The 17,295-nt window shown below is 48.1% G+C and overlaps 1 protein-coding gene across 1 annotated transcript; it reads left to right on the top strand.

The window, feature by feature from the left end:
- The first annotated feature begins 1,492 nt into the window (after positions 1–1,492).
- Positions 1,493–16,934, top strand: C21H12orf43 (chromosome 21 C12orf43 homolog). The gene is made up of 7 exons (XM_038763942.1): positions 1,493–1,671; positions 10,649–10,858; positions 13,593–13,638; positions 13,878–13,976; positions 14,906–14,979; positions 15,736–15,826; positions 16,133–16,934. The coding sequence occupies exons 2-7, from the start codon at positions 10,681–10,683 to the stop codon at positions 16,473–16,475; spliced, it is 831 nt and encodes a 276-aa protein (XP_038619870.1). The 5' UTR covers positions 1,493–1,671; positions 10,649–10,680; the 3' UTR covers positions 16,476–16,934.
- The last annotated feature ends 361 nt before the right edge of the window (positions 16,935–17,295 follow it).

The following is a 17,295-nucleotide window of genomic DNA, read 5'->3' as shown; positions in this document are numbered from 1 at the left end:
CTGACTGACGAATGCCAGGCCTGACTGACTGACTGACGGGGGGGCGGGCCTCACTGACTGACTGACGGGGGCTGGGCCCGACTGACTGATGAGTGCCGGGCCTGACTGACTGACGGGGGCCGGGCCTCACTGACTGACTGGCGGGGGCTGGGCCTCAGTGACTGACTGACTGATGGGGGCGGGCCTCACTGACTGACGGGGGCTGGTCCTCACTGACTGACTGACGGGGGGCCGGACCTCACCGACTGACGGGGGCTGGGCCTCACTGACTGGCTGATGGGGGGGGGGGGGGCTGGGCCTCACCGACTGACTGACGAGTGCCAGGCCTGACTGACTGACTGACGGGGGGCAGGCCTCACTGACTGACTGACGGGGGCTGGGACTGACTGATGAGTGCCGGGCCTGACTGACTGACTGACTGACGGGGGCCGGGCCTGACTGACCGATGGGGGGCCAGGCCTTACTGACTGACTGACTAGTGCCAGGCCTGACTGACTGACGGGGGGTGGGCCTCACTGACTGACTGACGGGGGCTGGGCCTGACTGACTGACGAGTGCCGGGCCTGACTGACTGCCGGGGTGCTGGGCCTGACTGACTGACGGGGGGCCAGGCCTTACTGACTGACTGACGATGCCAGGCCTGACTGACTGACAGGGGGAGGGCCTCACTGACTGACAGAGGCCGTGCCTCACTAACTGACTGACAGGGGCCGGGCCTCACTGACTGACTGACGGGGGCTGGGACTCACTGACTGACTGACAGGTGCCGGGCCTTACTGACTGACTGACGAGTGCCCAGGCCTGACTGACTGACTGGGTGCCGGGCCTCACTGACTGACTGACGGGGGCCGGGCCTCACTGACTGACTGACGGAGGCCAGGCCTCCCTGACTGACTGACGAGTGCCAGGCCTGACTGACTGACGGGAGGCCGGGCCTCACTGACTGACAGGGGCCAGGCCTCACTAACTGACTGACGGGGGCCTGGATGACTGACGGGGGGCCGGGCCTCACTGACTTACTGACAGGGGCCGGGCCTCACTGACTAACTGACGGGGGCCGATGACTGACAGGGGCCAGGATGACTGATGGGGGCCGGGCCTCACCGACGGGGGTCGGGCCTGAGGGGGTCCTGGCCTGACTGACGGGGCCCAGTCCCCATTACTGTTGCCTACTGTGTTCTTCGATTCCCCCCCTTTCGCCTGCTCCTCCTCCCATCCCCATCACCCCCACTCCTTTCCTCTGCTCTACCCCCTCCCCGCCCCACAGTCCTTGTGTATATTTGTACATACTTATTATTCTATTTATTTTATTAATGATGTGTATATATCTACAATTCTATTTACCTATTTTGATGCTACTGATGCCTGTCTACTTGTTTTGATGTCTGTCTCCTCCTTCTAGACTGTGAGCCCGTTGTTGGATAGGGATTGTCTCTGTTGCTGAATTGTACTTTCCAAGTGCTTAGTACGGTGCTCTGCACACAGTAAGCGCTCAATAAATACGATTGATTGAATGAATGAATGACCAGGGCCGGCCTCCCTGAGTAGGGCCTGGCTGACGGGAGTTGGGCCTTGTTCCCATTGCCTACCATGTTCTTCCATTCCCCATCCAGAACCAAGCTGCTCGGAAGGGAACAGGAGAAACTTCCCAGGACGGAGCCAGGGAATTGGGTATGTAGAAGGAAAAAGAGCCGCAAAGCGAATAACCCTGGAGAAGGAGGGAGCCAGGGAGAAAAAAGGAGATTTGGGGGCGAGATTCCCTCACACCCACGTGTAGCTAATGCCCATAGACACCCAAATGTTAACAGTTGTATTTGTTCAGCGCTTTCTATATGGCAGACACTGTACTATGCACTGGGGTAATCATAATAATGATGATGGTATTCGTGCGATGGGGTAGATACAAGCCAGGCGGGCTGGACGCAGTCCCTGTCCCACATGGGGCTCACAGTCTTAATCCCCGTTTTACAGATGAGGTAACGGGTCCAGAGAAGTTAAGTAATTGTGGTATTTAAATTAATTTAAGTGACTTGCCCAAGGTCAAACAACAGACAAGCAGCAGAGTGGAGATTAGAACCCAGGTCCTTCGGACTCCCGGGCCTGTGCTCTACTAGGCCATGCTGCAGACAATCCCTGTCCCACATGAGGCTCACAGTTTAAATAAGAGAACAGGTATCGAATCCCCATTTTATGGATGAGAAACTGAGGCACTGAGAAGTTTATTAGAGACACCCAGTAGGCGAGTGGTAGAGCTGGGCTTTGAACTCAAGTGCTCTGAGTCAGAGACAGGCACGTGCTCATAGGAGGACCACCCAGACAAAATTTCACATACTCATGCTAAGAAAATATAAGAAAAACAAACACATATTAGTATTTGACCACACGTAAATGCATTCACCAGACAGAAATGCCTAGTGTGGAGCTGGCCTAGTGGAAAGAGCACAGGTCTGAGAGTCAGAGGATCTGGGTTCTAATCCTGGTTTTGCCATATGATTGCCGTGTGACCTTGGGCAAGTCATTTAACTTCTCTGTGCCTCAGTTCTCCTGTTCTCCCTCCTACTTAGACTGAGCCCCACGTAGGACAGGGACTGTGTCCAACCTAATTAACTTGTATCTACCCCAGTGCTTAGAACAGTATGTGACACGTAGTAAACACTTAAATACCATAAACATCAGAGCCCTGGCTCCCTGGATCTGCTACTGCAGCTGCCTGGCACAGAACCTGTGAATGGCCATTCTCTGGAGCCAACAGAAATAGGGACTCCAGGAAGTTGGCTGTAGTTGTATTTGGCAGCTAATGTAACAATTTCTCCTGCTGTTAATAATCATTAAGATGGTATTTCTTAAGTGCTTACTATGTAAGAGAAGCAGCGTGGCTTAGTGGAAAGAGCACGGGCTTGGGAGTCAGCGGTCATGGGTTCTAATCCCGGCTCCGCCACTTGTCAGCTGTGGGCCTTGGGCAAGTCACCTAACTTCTCTGTGCTTCAGTCCCCTCATCTGTAAAACAGGGATTAAGACTGTGAGCCCCACGTGGGACAACCTGATCACCTTGTATCCCCCCCAGTGCTTAGAACAGTGCTTGGCACATAGTAAGCGCTTAACAAATACCAACATTTTTTTTAAAAGTGGCTTGTAGTATACTAAGTGATGGGGTAGATACAAAGTAATCAGATCAGGCCCAATCCCCAGACTCAATTCCTCAACCTGAATCGGCATTGCTTCAGCCTAACGTCATTTGAGTATTTGCAAGGAACCTTATGGTTTCTTTCATTTAGGGCCACTTCTGGCATTAGCAGCCTGTTTTTTTAAATGGTATTTATTAAGTGCTTACTCTGTGCCGGGCACTGTTCTAAGTGCTGGGATAGATGCAAGCTAATCAGGTTGGAAACAGTCCATGTTCCACATGGGGCATAGAGTCTTAATCCCCGTTTTTTCTGATGAGATACAAAAGAGTTAAGTGACTTGCCCAAGGTCACACAGCAGACAAGTGGTGGAGCTGGGATTAGAACTCAAGTCCTTCAGACTCCCAGGCGTTCACTAGGCCTCGCAGCTTAGACTGTGAGCCCGCTGTTGGGTAGGGACCGTCTCTAGATGTTGCCAACTTGTACTTCCCAAGCGCTTAGTACAGTGCTCTGCACACAGTAAGCGCTCAATAAATACGATTGAATGAATGAATTGGGAGAGAGCTCCAGGATTATTTATCAGGACTGCACAGATTTTATAGTACCTATATTTTAGACATATTGGGATAAATGGTGAAACTTCCTAATCCCTTTATGGGTAGTTGCCCTACTGTGGTGGCCTAGTTACCCCAACTCTGTGCCACAGATCTGTGGTTGAGGTCAAGGTACAGCTCTGGATCACAATCAATCATATTTATTGAACACTTACTGTGTGCAGGGAACTGTACTAAGCACTTGGGAGAGTACAACACAACAATATAACAGACATTCCCTGCCCACAACAAGCTTACAGTCTAGAGGGGGAGATAGACATTAATATAAATAAATTACAGATACGTTCATAATTGCTGTGGGGCTCGGGGTGGGAGTGGTGAATAGAAGGAACAAGTCAGGGTGACATAGAAACAAGTGGGAAAAGACGAAACAAGGGCTTAGTAGGGAAGGCCTTTTGGTGGAGTTGTGCCTTGAATAGGCTTTGAAGATGGGGAGAGTAATTGGCAGTTGGATTTGGAAAGGGAGGGCGAACCAGGCCAGAGGCAGGACATGGGCGAGAGGTCAGTAGCCACATAGATGAGCTTAAAAAAAGTTAAGCAACTGTCACAGGCTGTGCAAAATGGGACTATATGAGATGTCAGATCCAGCCAGTGAAGGTCCTTGGGAAGGTTTACCTTGGAGCGTAAGAGGTAAACAATAAAAGGGACATGGGTGCCATATCTCCTTACTGTGCCTCGTTCTCGCCTGTCCCACTGTCGACCCCTGGCCCACATCCTTCCCCTGGCCTGGAATGCCCTCCCTCTACACATCCACCAAACTAGCTCTCTTCCTCCCTTCAAAGCCCTACTGAGAGCTCACCTCCTCCAGGAGGCCTTCCCAGACTGAGCCCCCATTTTCCTCTCCTCCTCCCCATCCCCCCCCCGCCCTACCTCCTTCCCCTCCCCTGTCTACATGTTTTGTTTTGTTATCTGTCTCCCCCTTCTAGACTGTGAGCCCGTTGTTAGGTAGGGCCCGTCTTGCCGACTTGTACTTCCCAAGCGCTTAGTACAGTGCTGTGCACACAGTAATCGCTGAATAAATACAATTGAATGAATGAATGAAAAAATCATTTTCTGCTCAGATGGGGTCACCTCTTCAAAGCCAGGAAGTGGAACTATAAAGCAGATCAGGTCACTGGACCAGTCACAGAAAGAGAGGAGAATGAGTTGGCTCTCTGCTGCAGTCCTTTCTGTACTTGACACTAAAATAATAATAATGGCATTTTTAATAGTTAACATATTAATGGTAATAATTAATATTATTAACAGTGATGGTTGTTAAGTGCTTACTATATACCAAGTGGCGTACTAAGTGCTGGGGTAGATATAAGATCATTAGAATGAACGTACTCTAATTATGAATGAGTTGTCTACACGCGCTGCCTCGAATTCCTCAACAACAACTCTCTCCTCGACCCCCTCCGGTCTGGCTTCCGTCCCCTTCATTCCACGGAAACTGCCCTCTCAAAGGTCACCAATGACCTCCTGCTTGCCAAATCCAACGGCTCATACTCTGTCCTAAATCCTCCTCGACCTCTCAGCTGCCTTTGACACTGTGGACCACCCCCTTCTCCTCAACACGCTATCTGACCTTGGCTTCACAGACTCCGTCCTCTCCTGGTTCTCCTCTTATCTCTCCGGTCGTTCTTTCTCAGTCTCTTTTGCAGACTCCTCCTCCCCCTCCCATCCTCTTACTGTGGGGGTTCCCCAAGGTTCAGTGCTTGGTCCCCTTCTGTTCTCAATCTACACGCACTCCCTTGGTGACCTCATTCGCTCCCTCGGCTTCAACTATCATCTCTACGCTGATGACACCCAGATCTACATCTCTGCCTCTGCTCTCTCCCCCTCTCTCCAGGCTCGCATCTCCTCCTGCCTTCAGGACATCTCCATCTGGATGTCTGCCCGCCACCTAAAGCTCAACATGTCGAAGACTGAACTCCTTGTCTTCCCTCCCAAACCTTGTCCTCTCCCTGACTTTCCCATCTCTGTTGACGGCACTACCATCCTTCCTGTCTCACAAGCCCGCAACCTTGGTGTCATCCTCGACTCTGCTCTCTCATTCACCCCTCACATCCAAGCCATCACCAAAACCTGCCGGTCTCAGCTCCGCAACATTGCCAAGATCCGCCCTTTCCTCTCCATCCAAACTGCTACCCTGCTCATTCAAGCTCTCATCCTATCCCATCTGGACTACTGCACCAGCCTTCTCTCTGATCTCCCATTTTCGTGTCTCTCTCCACTTCAATCCATACTTCATGCTGCTGCCCGGATTATTTTTGTCCAGAAACGCTCTGGGCATATTACTCCCCTCCTCAAAAATCTCCAGTGGCTACCAATCAATCTGAGCATCAGGCAGAAACTCCTCACCCTGGGCTTCAAGGCTCTCCATCCCCTCGCCCCCTCCTACCTCACCTCCCTTCTCTCCTTCTCCAGCCCAGCCCGCACCCTCCACTCCTCCGCTGCTAATCTCCTCACCGTACCTCGTTCTCGCCTGTCCCACCCCATCTCCCTCCTACCATTTCTCTCCAAACTTCTTGAGAGAGTTGTTTACACCCACAGTCTCCACTTCCTTTCCTCCAGTTCTCTCCTAGATCCCCTCCAGTCTGGCTTCTTCCCCCTTCACTCCATAGAAACCCTCTCTAAGGTAACCAATACCTTCTCGCCAAATTTGACGGCCTTTAATCTATTCTAATCCTTCTAGCCCTCGCAGTTACTTTTGGCATTATAGACAACCCGCTCCTCCTTGAAACTTTATCCAACCTGGGCTTCACTGACACTGTCCTCTCTTGGTTCTCCTCCTATCTCTCTGGCAGCTTATTCTCAGTCTCTTTTTCTGGCTCTGCCTCCCATCCTCTGATAGTGGGGAGAAGCAGCACAGCTCAGGGGAAAGAGCACGGGCTTGGGAGTCAGAGGTCGTGGGTTTGAATCCCGGCTCTGCTACTTGTCAGCTGTGTGACTTTGGACAAGTCACTTAACTTCACTTTGCCTCAGTTACTTCATCTGTAAAATGGGGATTAAGACTACCCCAGCGCTTAAAACAGTGCTTGGCACATAGTAAGTGCTTATTATCATCCCTCAAGGCTCAGTTTTAGGTCCCCTTCTATTCTCCATCTACACCCACCCACTCAATCAGTAAATTAATCAATGGCATGATTGATTGCAGAACCAAGTGCTAAGTATAGTGCTCTGCACATAGTAAGCACTCAATAAATACCACTGATTGATTCTCTGGGCTTCAGTTCCCTCATCCTCAGAATGGGGATTCACTACCTGTTCTCCCTCATACTTAATAATAATAGTAATATTGATGGCATTTATTAAGCACTTACTACATGTATAGTACTGTTCTAAGCAAAGTTGATTATCTTGTACTTACCCCAGAACTTAGCACAGTAGTTGGCACATGGTAAGCACTTAACAAATACCCCCATTATTATTATTTTGTGTATATTCCTTGGGAAAATAGTGTCTTCTTCCCCTCTAGACTGTAAGCTTGTTGTGGGAAGGGAAAGTGTCTGTTATATTGTTGTGTTGTATTCTCCCAAGTGCCGAGTACAGTGCTCTGCATACAGTAAATGCTCAATAATTGCACTTGTGGGCAGAGAATGTGTCTGTTGTTATATTGTACTCTCCCAAGTGCTTAGTACAGTGCTTTGCACAGAGTAAGTGCTCAGTAAATACGATTGAATGAGTGAATGAACAAATAAATACATTTGATTGATTATTATGTCTCAACCCTGCACACAGTGTGTTTTAAATACTACTATTAGTACTACGACTCTGACAGTCACTCATATCTGAATTTGTATTTACCAACTCTGTTTTATTGTTCTCTCCCAAGGGCTTAGTACAGTGCTGTGCGCAAAGTAAATACTCAATAAATACCATTGATGATAATGTACTGAATTTATTCTGCCCCTTACATCAATCAATCAATCAATCAATCGTATTTATTGAGCACTTACTATGTGCAGAGCACTGTACTAAGCGCTTGGGAAGTACAAGTTGGCAACACATAGAGACAGTCCCTACCCAACAGCGGGCTTACATAGGTCAATCCTATTTATTGAGGGCTTACTGTGTGCAGAACACCATATTAAATAATAATAATAATGACATTGGTTAAGTGCTTACTATGTGCAAAGCACTGTTCTAAGTGCTGGGGAGGATACAAGGTGATCAGGTTGTCCCACGTGGGGCGCTCAGTCTTAATCCCCATTTTACAGATGAGGGAACTGAGGCCCAGAGAAGCAAAGTGACTTGCCCAAGGTCACACAGCTGACAAGTGGCAGAGCCGGGACTAGAACCCACGACCTCTGGCTCCCCAGCCCATGCTCTTTCCACTGAGCCACAATGCTTGGCACATAGTAAGCGCTTAACAAATACCAAAATTATTTGTTTGTTACTCATTGACTAGGTAGAGTTTATCTGTCTACAAGACTTTCTCCTAACAATGAAATTCTCCAATGCCCTGCTATGGGACAAGGAAGATTCAGATGCTGGTGGTATCAAATATTTCTTTCTGCATCAGATATTTAAGAAACATCTATAAGACTGTGTTGAAAATACAACTGAGACTTTTCCCTCTTGGCTGGGTCATCACAACACTATGTTAGGAAATATTTGGACAGTGTTAACAGCCATTGGAAAACGTTTAGTACATATTTACTATGCTTTTTATTTTGCTAATGATGTGCATCTAGCTTTAATTCTATTTGTTCTATTTATTCTATTTGTTCTATTTCAAGCCCTTAGTACAGTGCTCTGCACACAGTAAGCGCTCAGTAAATACGATTGATTGATTGATTTGTTCTGGCGATTTTGACACCTGTCCACATGTTTTGTTTTGTGGTCTGTCTCAATCAATCAATCAATCATATTTATTGAGCGCTTACTATGTGCAGAGCACTGTACTAAGCGCTTGGGAAGTACAAATTGGCAACATATAGAGACAGTCCCTACCCAACAGTGGGCTCACAGTCTAAAAGGGGGAGACAGAGAACAAAACCAAACATACTAACAAAATAAAATAAATAGAATAGATATGTACAAGTAAAATAACTAAATAAATAAATGAATAGAGTAATAAATATGTACAAACATATATACATATATACAGGTGCTGTGGGGAAGGGAAGGAGGTAAGATGGGGGGATGGAGAGGGGGACGAGGGGGAGAGGAAGGAAGGGGCTCAGTCTGGGAAGGCCTCCTGGAGGAGGTGAGCTCTCAGCAGGGCCTTGAAGGGAGGAAGAGAGCTAGTCTCCCCCTTCTAGACTGTGAGCCCGTTGTTGGGTAGGAACCGTCTCTATATGTTGCCGACTTGTACTTCCCAAGCGCTTAGTACAGTGCTCTGCACACAGTAAGCGCTCAATAAATACGGCTGAATGAATGAAGACCAGACATAAGGGCCGGGGTCCCGAGTCGGACGACTGTGAGCCCGTTGTTGGGTAGGGATTGCCGAATTGTACTTTCCAAGCGCTTAGTACAGTGGTCTGCACACAGTAATTGCTCAATAAATACGACTGATTGATTGATTGATTGATATAAAAAAGGGAAAAAAATCTTAGGAGAATTGTAAAGGCAGATCAGATAGAAAAATCCTGAGATCAGAGTTGGCTTTTTGCAAACTTTTAGGTTTTCCGTCCTTGAAAATCAATCAATCAATCAATCGTATTTATTGAGCACTTACTGTGTGCAGAGCACTGTACTAAGCACTTGGGAAGTACAAGTTGGCAACATATGGAGACAGTCCCTACCCAACAGTGGGCTCACAGTCTAAAATGACTATGAGTATTAAATCTTTTCCCACTGTTTTAACAGTGGAAAATGTTTTTGTCAGATTTGTAACCTCACAGTATTTTGATATTTAATATTGTATACTTGTTGTACATATTTATTCTATTTATTTTATTTTGTTAATATGTTTTGTTCTCTGTCTCCCCCTTCTAGACTGTGAGCCTGCTGTTGGGTAGGGACTGTATGTGTTGCTGACTTGTACTTCCCAAGCACTTAGTACAATGCTCTGCACACAGTAGGCACTCAATAAATACGATTGATTGATTGATTTTGTTTTGTTCTCTGTCTCCCCCTTCTAATAATAATAATAATGGCATTTATTAAGCATTTACTATGTGCCAAGCACTGTTCTAAGCGCTGGGGAGGTTACAAGGTGGTCAGGTTGCCCCACGGGGGGCTCACAATCTCAATCCCCATTTTACAGATGAGGTGACTGAGGCCCAGAGAAGTGAAGTGACTTGCCCAAAGTCACCCAGCTGACAAGTGGTGGAGCTCTAGACTGTGAGCCCACTGTTGGGTAGGGACCGTCTCTCTGTGTTGCCAACTTGGACTTCCCAAGCGCTTAGTCCAGTGCTCTGCACCCAGTAAGTGCTCAATAAATACTATTGATTTTGTTTTGTTCTCTGTCTCCCCCTTCTAATAATAATAATAATAATAATGGCATTTATTAAGCGCTTACTATGTGCAAAGCACTGTTCTAAGCGCTGGGGAGGTTACAAGGTGATCAGGTTGTCCCACTTGGGGCTCACAGTCTTCATCCCCATTTTACAGATGAGGTAACTGAGGCCCAGAGAATAATAATAATAATAATGGCATTTATTAAGCGTTTACTATGTGCGAAGCACTGTTCTAAGCACTGGGAAGGTTACAACGTGATCAGGTTGCCCCACAGGGGTCTCACAGTCAATCCCCATTTTACAGATGAGGTAACTGAGGCCCAGAGAAGTGAAGTGACTTGCCCAAAGTCACCCAGCTGACAAGTGGCGGAGCTCTAGACTGTGAGCCCGCTGTTGGGTAGGGACCGTCTCTCGATGTTGCCAACTTGGGCTTCCCAAGCGCTTAGTCCAGTGCTCTGCACCCAGTAAGCGCTCACTAAATACGATTGATTGATTGACTGATTGACTACAATCCCCACAGTGCAGCGCGCGGGGCCCTGGCCAAGCCCCGTGATGCTTTGCGGCGGGGTGGCCAGGAGGAAGATGGCAACTTTCGGAGGGATGGTGAGAGCCTCGGAGAGCAGCAGCGAGGAGGAGGAGGAGGAGGAGGATGAGGAGGAGCTGGAGCGGTGCCGGCAGGCTGCCCAGGGCTGGGACCCGAGGGCAGGCCCCACCAGCGGACCCCACGCCGGTAGGGAGCCGAACCCTCCCAGCAGCAGGACCCACTGTTGGGTAGGGACCATCTCTATATGTTGCCAACTTGTCCTTCCCAAGCGCTTAGTACAGTGCTCTGCACACTGTAAGCGCTCAATAAATACGATTGATTGATTGATTGACAGGCAGCCTGGCCCAACCCTACCCATCAGCCCGGGCCTGGGTTCCAATCCTGCCCCCGCCCCCTGTCTGCTCTGTGACCCCCGACCATTCACGTGACTTCTAATAATAAAAAAATAACGACGGTATTTGTTAAGCGCTTACTATGTGCAAAGCACTGTTCCAAGCGCCGGGGAGGTTACAAGGTGAACAGGTTGTCCCACGTGGGGCTCACAGTCTTAATCCCCATTTTACAGATGAGGGAACTGAGGCCCAGAGAATAATAATAATAATAATGGCATTTATTAAGCGCTTACTATGTGCAAAGCACTGTTCTAGGCGCTGGGGAGGTTACAAGGTGAACAGGTTGTCCCACGTGGGGCTCACAGTCTTAATCCCCATTTTACAGATGAGGGAACTGAGGCCCAGAGAATAATAATAATGGCATTTATTAAGCGCTTACTGTGTGCAAAGCACTGTTCTAAGCGCTGGGGAGGTTACAGGGTGAACAGGTTGTCCCACGTGGGGCTCACAGTCTTAATCCCCATTTTACAGATGAGGGAACTGAGGCACAGAGAAGTTAAGTGACTTTCCCGAAGTCACACAGCTGACAAGTGGCAGACCCGGGATTTGAACCCATGACCTCTGACTCCAGAGCCCGGGCTCTTTCCACTGAGCCACGCTGCTTCTCTGGGCTAAGAAGCAGCATGGCTTAGTGGAAAGAGGACTTCCTAGACTGAGCACCCCTCCTTCCTCTCCCCCTCCTCATCCCCCCCGCCTTACCTCCTTCAATCAATCAATCAATCGTATTTATTGAGCAATTACTGTGAGCAGGGCACTGTACTAAGCGCTTGGGAAGTACAAGTTGGCAACATATAGAGATGGTCCCTACCCAACATGGGCTCACAGTCTAGAAACACTTGTATATATGTATATATGTTTGTACAGATTTATTACTCTATTTTACTTGTACATATTTATCCTATTTATTTTATTTGGTTTATATGTTTTGTTTTGTTGTCTGTCTCCCCTTCTAGACTGTGAGCCCACTGTTGGGTAGGGAGCGTCTCTATATGTTGCCAACTTGTACTTCCCAAGCGCTTAGTCCAGTGCTCTGCACACAGTAAGTGCTCAATAAATACGATTGAATGAATGATGAAAGCGCCCGGGCTTGGGAGTCAAAGGTCAGGGGTTCTAATCCCGCCTCCAACCATGTCAGCTGTGTGACTTTGGGCCAGTCACTTTGCTTCTCTTGGCCTCAGTTCCCTCATCTAGAAAATGGGATTGAGTTTGTGAGCCCCATGTGGGACAACCTGATTACCTTGTATCTCTCCCAGCGCTTAATACAGTGTTTGGCACGTAGTAAGCACTTAAATGCCATCGTTGTTATTATATCATTCATGGATTTCTTTCATTATAAACTCTTAAAAGGGTTGGGGTTATTTACCTTAGTGTCAAAAAGTGGGGTAGAAACAAGATAGATAATTGGATTGGACATAGTCCATGTCCCACATGGGGCTCACATTTTTAATCCCCTTTTATGGACAAAGGTAAATGAGGCACAGAGAAGTTGAGTAACTTGCACAAAGTCATACAGCAGACAAGTGGTGGAGTCAGGTTAGAACTCAGATCCTTTTGAATCCCAGGCCCATTCTCTATCCACTAGGCCAAGCTGCTTCTCACTATTGGATATTTTCATTCATATCCAGTATATTCAGTGAATATTCAGCCCTAAATATGCTCCCTTCGCCATGTCTTAGGGAAGTTAACCAGAATTAGAATCCTCAGTATTTGATTTTCTAGCGGGAAAGCATGTCTTTGGTTTCTGTTGTAGGTAAGCTCTCGACCCTGCTGTTAATCCAGAAGAAAGAACATTTCTGGGTATCAAGAGACCTGGGTTCTAGTCCAGATTTGCCAGCTGGGATTATTCCATCCTTAGTGAAGTTTTCTGACCAAAGAACAACTTAGATTATTCCCCAGTCAGTCAATCAGTAGTATTAATTGTATAATGTCCTAGGTGGTTTCCAGTCAGAAACCTTCTAGTCTCACACTAGACCCCAGGACTGCTAATTCCCAGAGCAGTGTTCTTTCCACTCTACCAATCAATCAATCAATCGTATTTATTGAGCACTTACTGTGTGCAGAGCACTGTACTAAGCGCTTGGGAAGTACAAGTTGGCAACACATAGAGACAGTCCCTACCCAACAGTGGGCTCACAGTCTAGAAGACCAAAATCAGGGCTTCTGCCCAGAGTAATAAATGCCATTGATTGATAGATTGGAGTGCAAGTAATTGGAATATGTTGGATTGGCAAGAGCACAGGCCTGAGAGTCAGGGCCTGGGTTCTAAACCTGCCTCTGCCACTTGCCTGCTTACTTTTGGCAAGTCACTTAACCTCTCTGTGCCTCAGTTTCCACATCGGTAAAACTGGGAATTCGTTGCCTGTTCTTCCTACTTAGACTGCAAGTCCTGTGTTGGACAGGGACTGTGTCCATCCTGATTGTCTTTTACCTGAGAACTTAGTAAAGGTACGTGGCACATAATGAGTGCTTAACAGATTCTACGATTTTTAGTGCTCTCTAATCTGTGTAATTCATTTTTGTTTCCACAGGTATCTCAGGAAAAGCCAACTTCCCAGCTGTTCCACCAAGCCTCAGGTACTTCGGGCTTTAGACTCATATTTCAGAGAAATAGGAACACTCTCATTGGGCAGAAGCCAAAGGGTTTCAGCACTCTGCAATGGTAAGAGTGGGTGTGACTATCAGTCCCTTGCCCCTGGGAGTGCCTGCACCTGGATCCAGACCTCTGGCTTAGTTCCATGTCCTTCGGCTCAGATTGATAGCAAAAGCAGGATCTGACCTGACAGAGATGTCAGGACCCTTTGTGTATATTTCAGGCCTAACGCAGATGAGCATGAGCAAGATGGAAACGAACTTCAGACCACTCCAGAGTTTCGTCTTCATGTAGCAAAGAAACTTGGATCCTTGCTGGACAGGTAACGTCATTCCCGGATTTTGTGTCTCTTGCTTCTTCATGCCTAGGGAGGGAGCTTAGGGGGACAAGGAGCCTTCAATTCTTGAGGAGCAGAAGTGAGGAAATTAGGAAAAGTCGGTTTGAGTTCAAAGGCCGTGGTTGTTGATTTGCTCAGGGATTGTTTCTTGTTAGCCGTGGATATGCTCATGTGGGTCTGATCATCGGAAGATGCAGCTCCTGTCTTGTGCGGGAGAGGATTGTGGGATGCTCACACAAAGTCAGTGCGATTGGGGTGCAAAGTCCAGTCAGCCCCATCTAAGTGGGATGCTCACACAAAGCCACTGTGATTTGGGAAATCGAGTCACCCCCCCACTCAAATGTGGGTCGCTCACACAAAACCATCACCCCTTCCCCAGCTAGGCTGCCCTTAGGAACAGGAAATTTCCTAGGGCACAAAGAGGCAAAAATAAGGGTTTTCGTGGGTGGACCATCGTCTTAAATTATGCGACCTGTGGTCAATATCTTCTCTGGTCCCTGGCTCCTCCCTAAAATGCCTCAGATGACAAGCAAACTGAGGCAGCAACTAGTGGAACTCAAAAGACCACTCTGGGTTTAACTAAGTAGAAGAAGTGATCCTAATCTTCTCTTTAATGTGATACTGCTATTTACAGGGACCACAATGCCCAAGGGCATCAGTGAGTGTCTCAGGGCAGTTTTTCTCTTTGCATTAAGATGAGCGCAGCTTCCTGACCGAAACATTTGTACATTGGTTCCCTTTTTGATTCCAAACATTCTGAAAAGAAACTGCAGTGATTAGGTTATCTGCTGAGAAAAAGGGACGGGCACTCTGATTTTTGGTGGATTTCAAGCTAGTTTGCTGTAGCATGAAAAATCCATGGGCTTTCCTCAAGGGTCCATCTTCTTTTGCTCCTGTCGTCTTCTTCCCTTTAGCTGCATTGTGGTCTCAGAACTGGGGTCATCACCGGCACGGGGTCCCTTGGAGGCGACCACCTGTGAGGATGATGGTGAGTTGCTAACTTTCCTACTAAGCGTAGTAAATCTGGAGCTTAATAAGAATAATGGTACTTAAGCGCTTACTGTGTGCCAAGCACTGTTCTAAGTGCTGATGTAGACAGTCAGTTAACCCGGTTAGACGCAGTCCCTTTCCCACGTGGGGTTTATAGTCTTAATTCCCATTTTACAGAATGGAGTAACAGGCTCAGAGAAGTTAAGCAACTTGCCCAAGGTCACACAGCTGACAAGTGGCTGACAAGTAAATACGATTGAAAGTGGCGGAGCTGGAATTAGAACCCAGGTCCCTCCATCTCCCAGGCCCATGCTCTGTCCACTAAGCCATGCTGCTTGTGAGAAGGCAACCTACCAACTCTATTAGACTTTCCCAAATGCTCACTACAGTGCTCTGCACAAATTAAGTGCTCAGGAAATACCACTGATTGATTGACTGATCGGAGCCAGCTTCCCTGGAGCTCCCTGCTGAACGGGGACGGTGGATATTTCCACCATGTTAGGAACAACTTTCTGTGACTGCAGCTTTATCAGTGGTATGTATTGAGCACTTACTATGTGCCGAGCACTGTTCTAAGCACTTGGGAAAGTGCAATACAAGAGAATTAACAGGCACGTTCCCTGCCCGTAATGAGCTTACAGTCTAAAGATGAGGGGACAGGCATTAATATGAATAAATAATTGATAATAAATTTAAAGATATGTACAAAGGCATCCACCTCCCCTAGTCATTCTTTCATTCTCTTGTGTTTTAGGTTTCCGCCTCTTCTTCACATCCATCCCAGGAGACTGTGGAAAGCCACCTCCTCCTCAAATCAGAAGGACGTTGCCTCCTTCCAGTTCCAGGTGAAGTACTAACCAGGCTGTGTGCTCCACTTTTCCTTCATTTTCTGCCTCTGCATATTTCCTTACTTGGACCTGCTGGGTGAGGCCTGCCAGGGAGAGGCCAGTGGCTCCATTATTGGGTCAGAAAGGTGATCCTGACTCTTTAGTCAGGGCCGGGAGAGAGCGTGCTTCATTTCCAACTGCCCTTGGCTCAGCCTGTGAGATTCTTCAGTGAGTGGGACTCTGGTTGTGAGTGGTGTGAAACTTGGCGGCGTGGGGGAGGGTCTTGAGAGCCCTCCCACATCCCTAACCGATTGCTCCTTGCAGTGAACTGGACAGCGATGATGAGGAGTGGCGGCGGTGCCAAGAAGCCGCTGTATCCGCTGCAGAAATCCTGCAGCAGGGAGTCCCTCTCATGGCAGCCCAGGAAACCGGCAAGCAGAAGGGAGAGGAGACGCCGGTAAAGAAGAAAAAAAAACAGAAGAAAAAGGACAAAAAGGAGAAGGTCTCTGATCGGGTCATGATGGGCGCATCGAGGTGCCCCGGGGATGAGAAGCCGCAAATCCCATCTCTTAATGGGGAGACTGAACAGAGTGGGGCCCACACGCTGCTGCTCTGGGCAAAGAAGAAAAAAAGAAAGAAAAATGGAAAAGAAAAGAGTGGTAGCTGAGCGCGTGGAAGGTTGTGGGTCGCTCTGATGTCTAGCGTGAACCCTGCTGGAGCTTTCGGGTATGAACTTGGGCTTCCCCCACTGTTTACTGGCCAGAAGATTCCAACATTCGTTCCCCAGAGAACTCTGTTCCTTTATTCCCCCGGCTGATGGTGGAGGACGTTGATAAGAGGATTCAACTCACTGTCAACCATGCTCAGAGGAGATTTCGTTTCTTGTCTCTCCCGGGACCTTTGTCGAGATCAAGTCAGCCGAGCTCTTGGACAACCTTTTCTGACGTTGCCTTTCCTCCCCAGTTGGGCCTTTAGCCTCTCAGCCCAAGCTCCTTCTTCAGATACAGAGTGGTGTGGAAGCAGATCCGGGCCCAGGGCTTGGGGCTTTTCCTCCTGTTCTAAGTTGTTCTGGATCATCAGCTGGTCTGCTGCGATGGTCTAAAATAAATCCCATCTTTTGTTTGTTTCCTGTGGTACTCTGCGTAAAGCGGGGGCCTGCTTCCTTTGGAGGGCCTCTCAGGGGCAGGCACAAGGGGCCAGGAAGTGACATTGCAATCCGCTTATGCTCCTTAAACCCAGAATTAAGAGGGAAAGTGCTGGAAGATCATGTCATTTACAGTTGTCTTATCCTGGGATCTCCAGAAGTGTGGCCACAGGCCTTGCCCATGGCCCTGGCCCCTCATATTTTGTCCAAAGTACAGCTTGGCGATGGGATCCTTGGTTGGGAAGAGAGCACTGGTTTCACTGCATCTCCAAAGGAAGCCTGAAAACCCCAAGGGCAGAAGGCCTACGACTCCCTGTGGTCTCTACACCTGGGAGAGCCCAGC

This window comes from Tachyglossus aculeatus, chromosome 21 (genome assembly GCF_015852505.1).
Source record: "Tachyglossus aculeatus isolate mTacAcu1 chromosome 21, mTacAcu1.pri, whole genome shotgun sequence".
Taxonomy (NCBI): Eukaryota; Metazoa; Chordata; class Mammalia; order Monotremata; family Tachyglossidae; genus Tachyglossus; species Tachyglossus aculeatus.
The sequence above is the reverse complement of the archived record's forward strand: the minus strand, read 5'-3'. Positions and strand labels throughout refer to the sequence as shown.

Coding starts and splice junctions, on each gene's coding strand:
- C21H12orf43 (XM_038763942.1), top strand. CDS start 10,681: ATGCTTTGCGGCGGGGTGGCCAGGAGGAAGATGGCAACTTTCGGAGGG. Junction 10,859..13,592: donor CACCAGCGGACCCCACGCCG/GTAGGGAGCCGA, acceptor TTGTTTCCACAG/GTATCTCAGGAAAAGCCAAC. Junction 15,827..16,132: donor TTGCCTCCTTCCAGTTCCAG/GTGAAGTACTAA, acceptor TGCTCCTTGCAG/TGAACTGGACAGCGATGATG.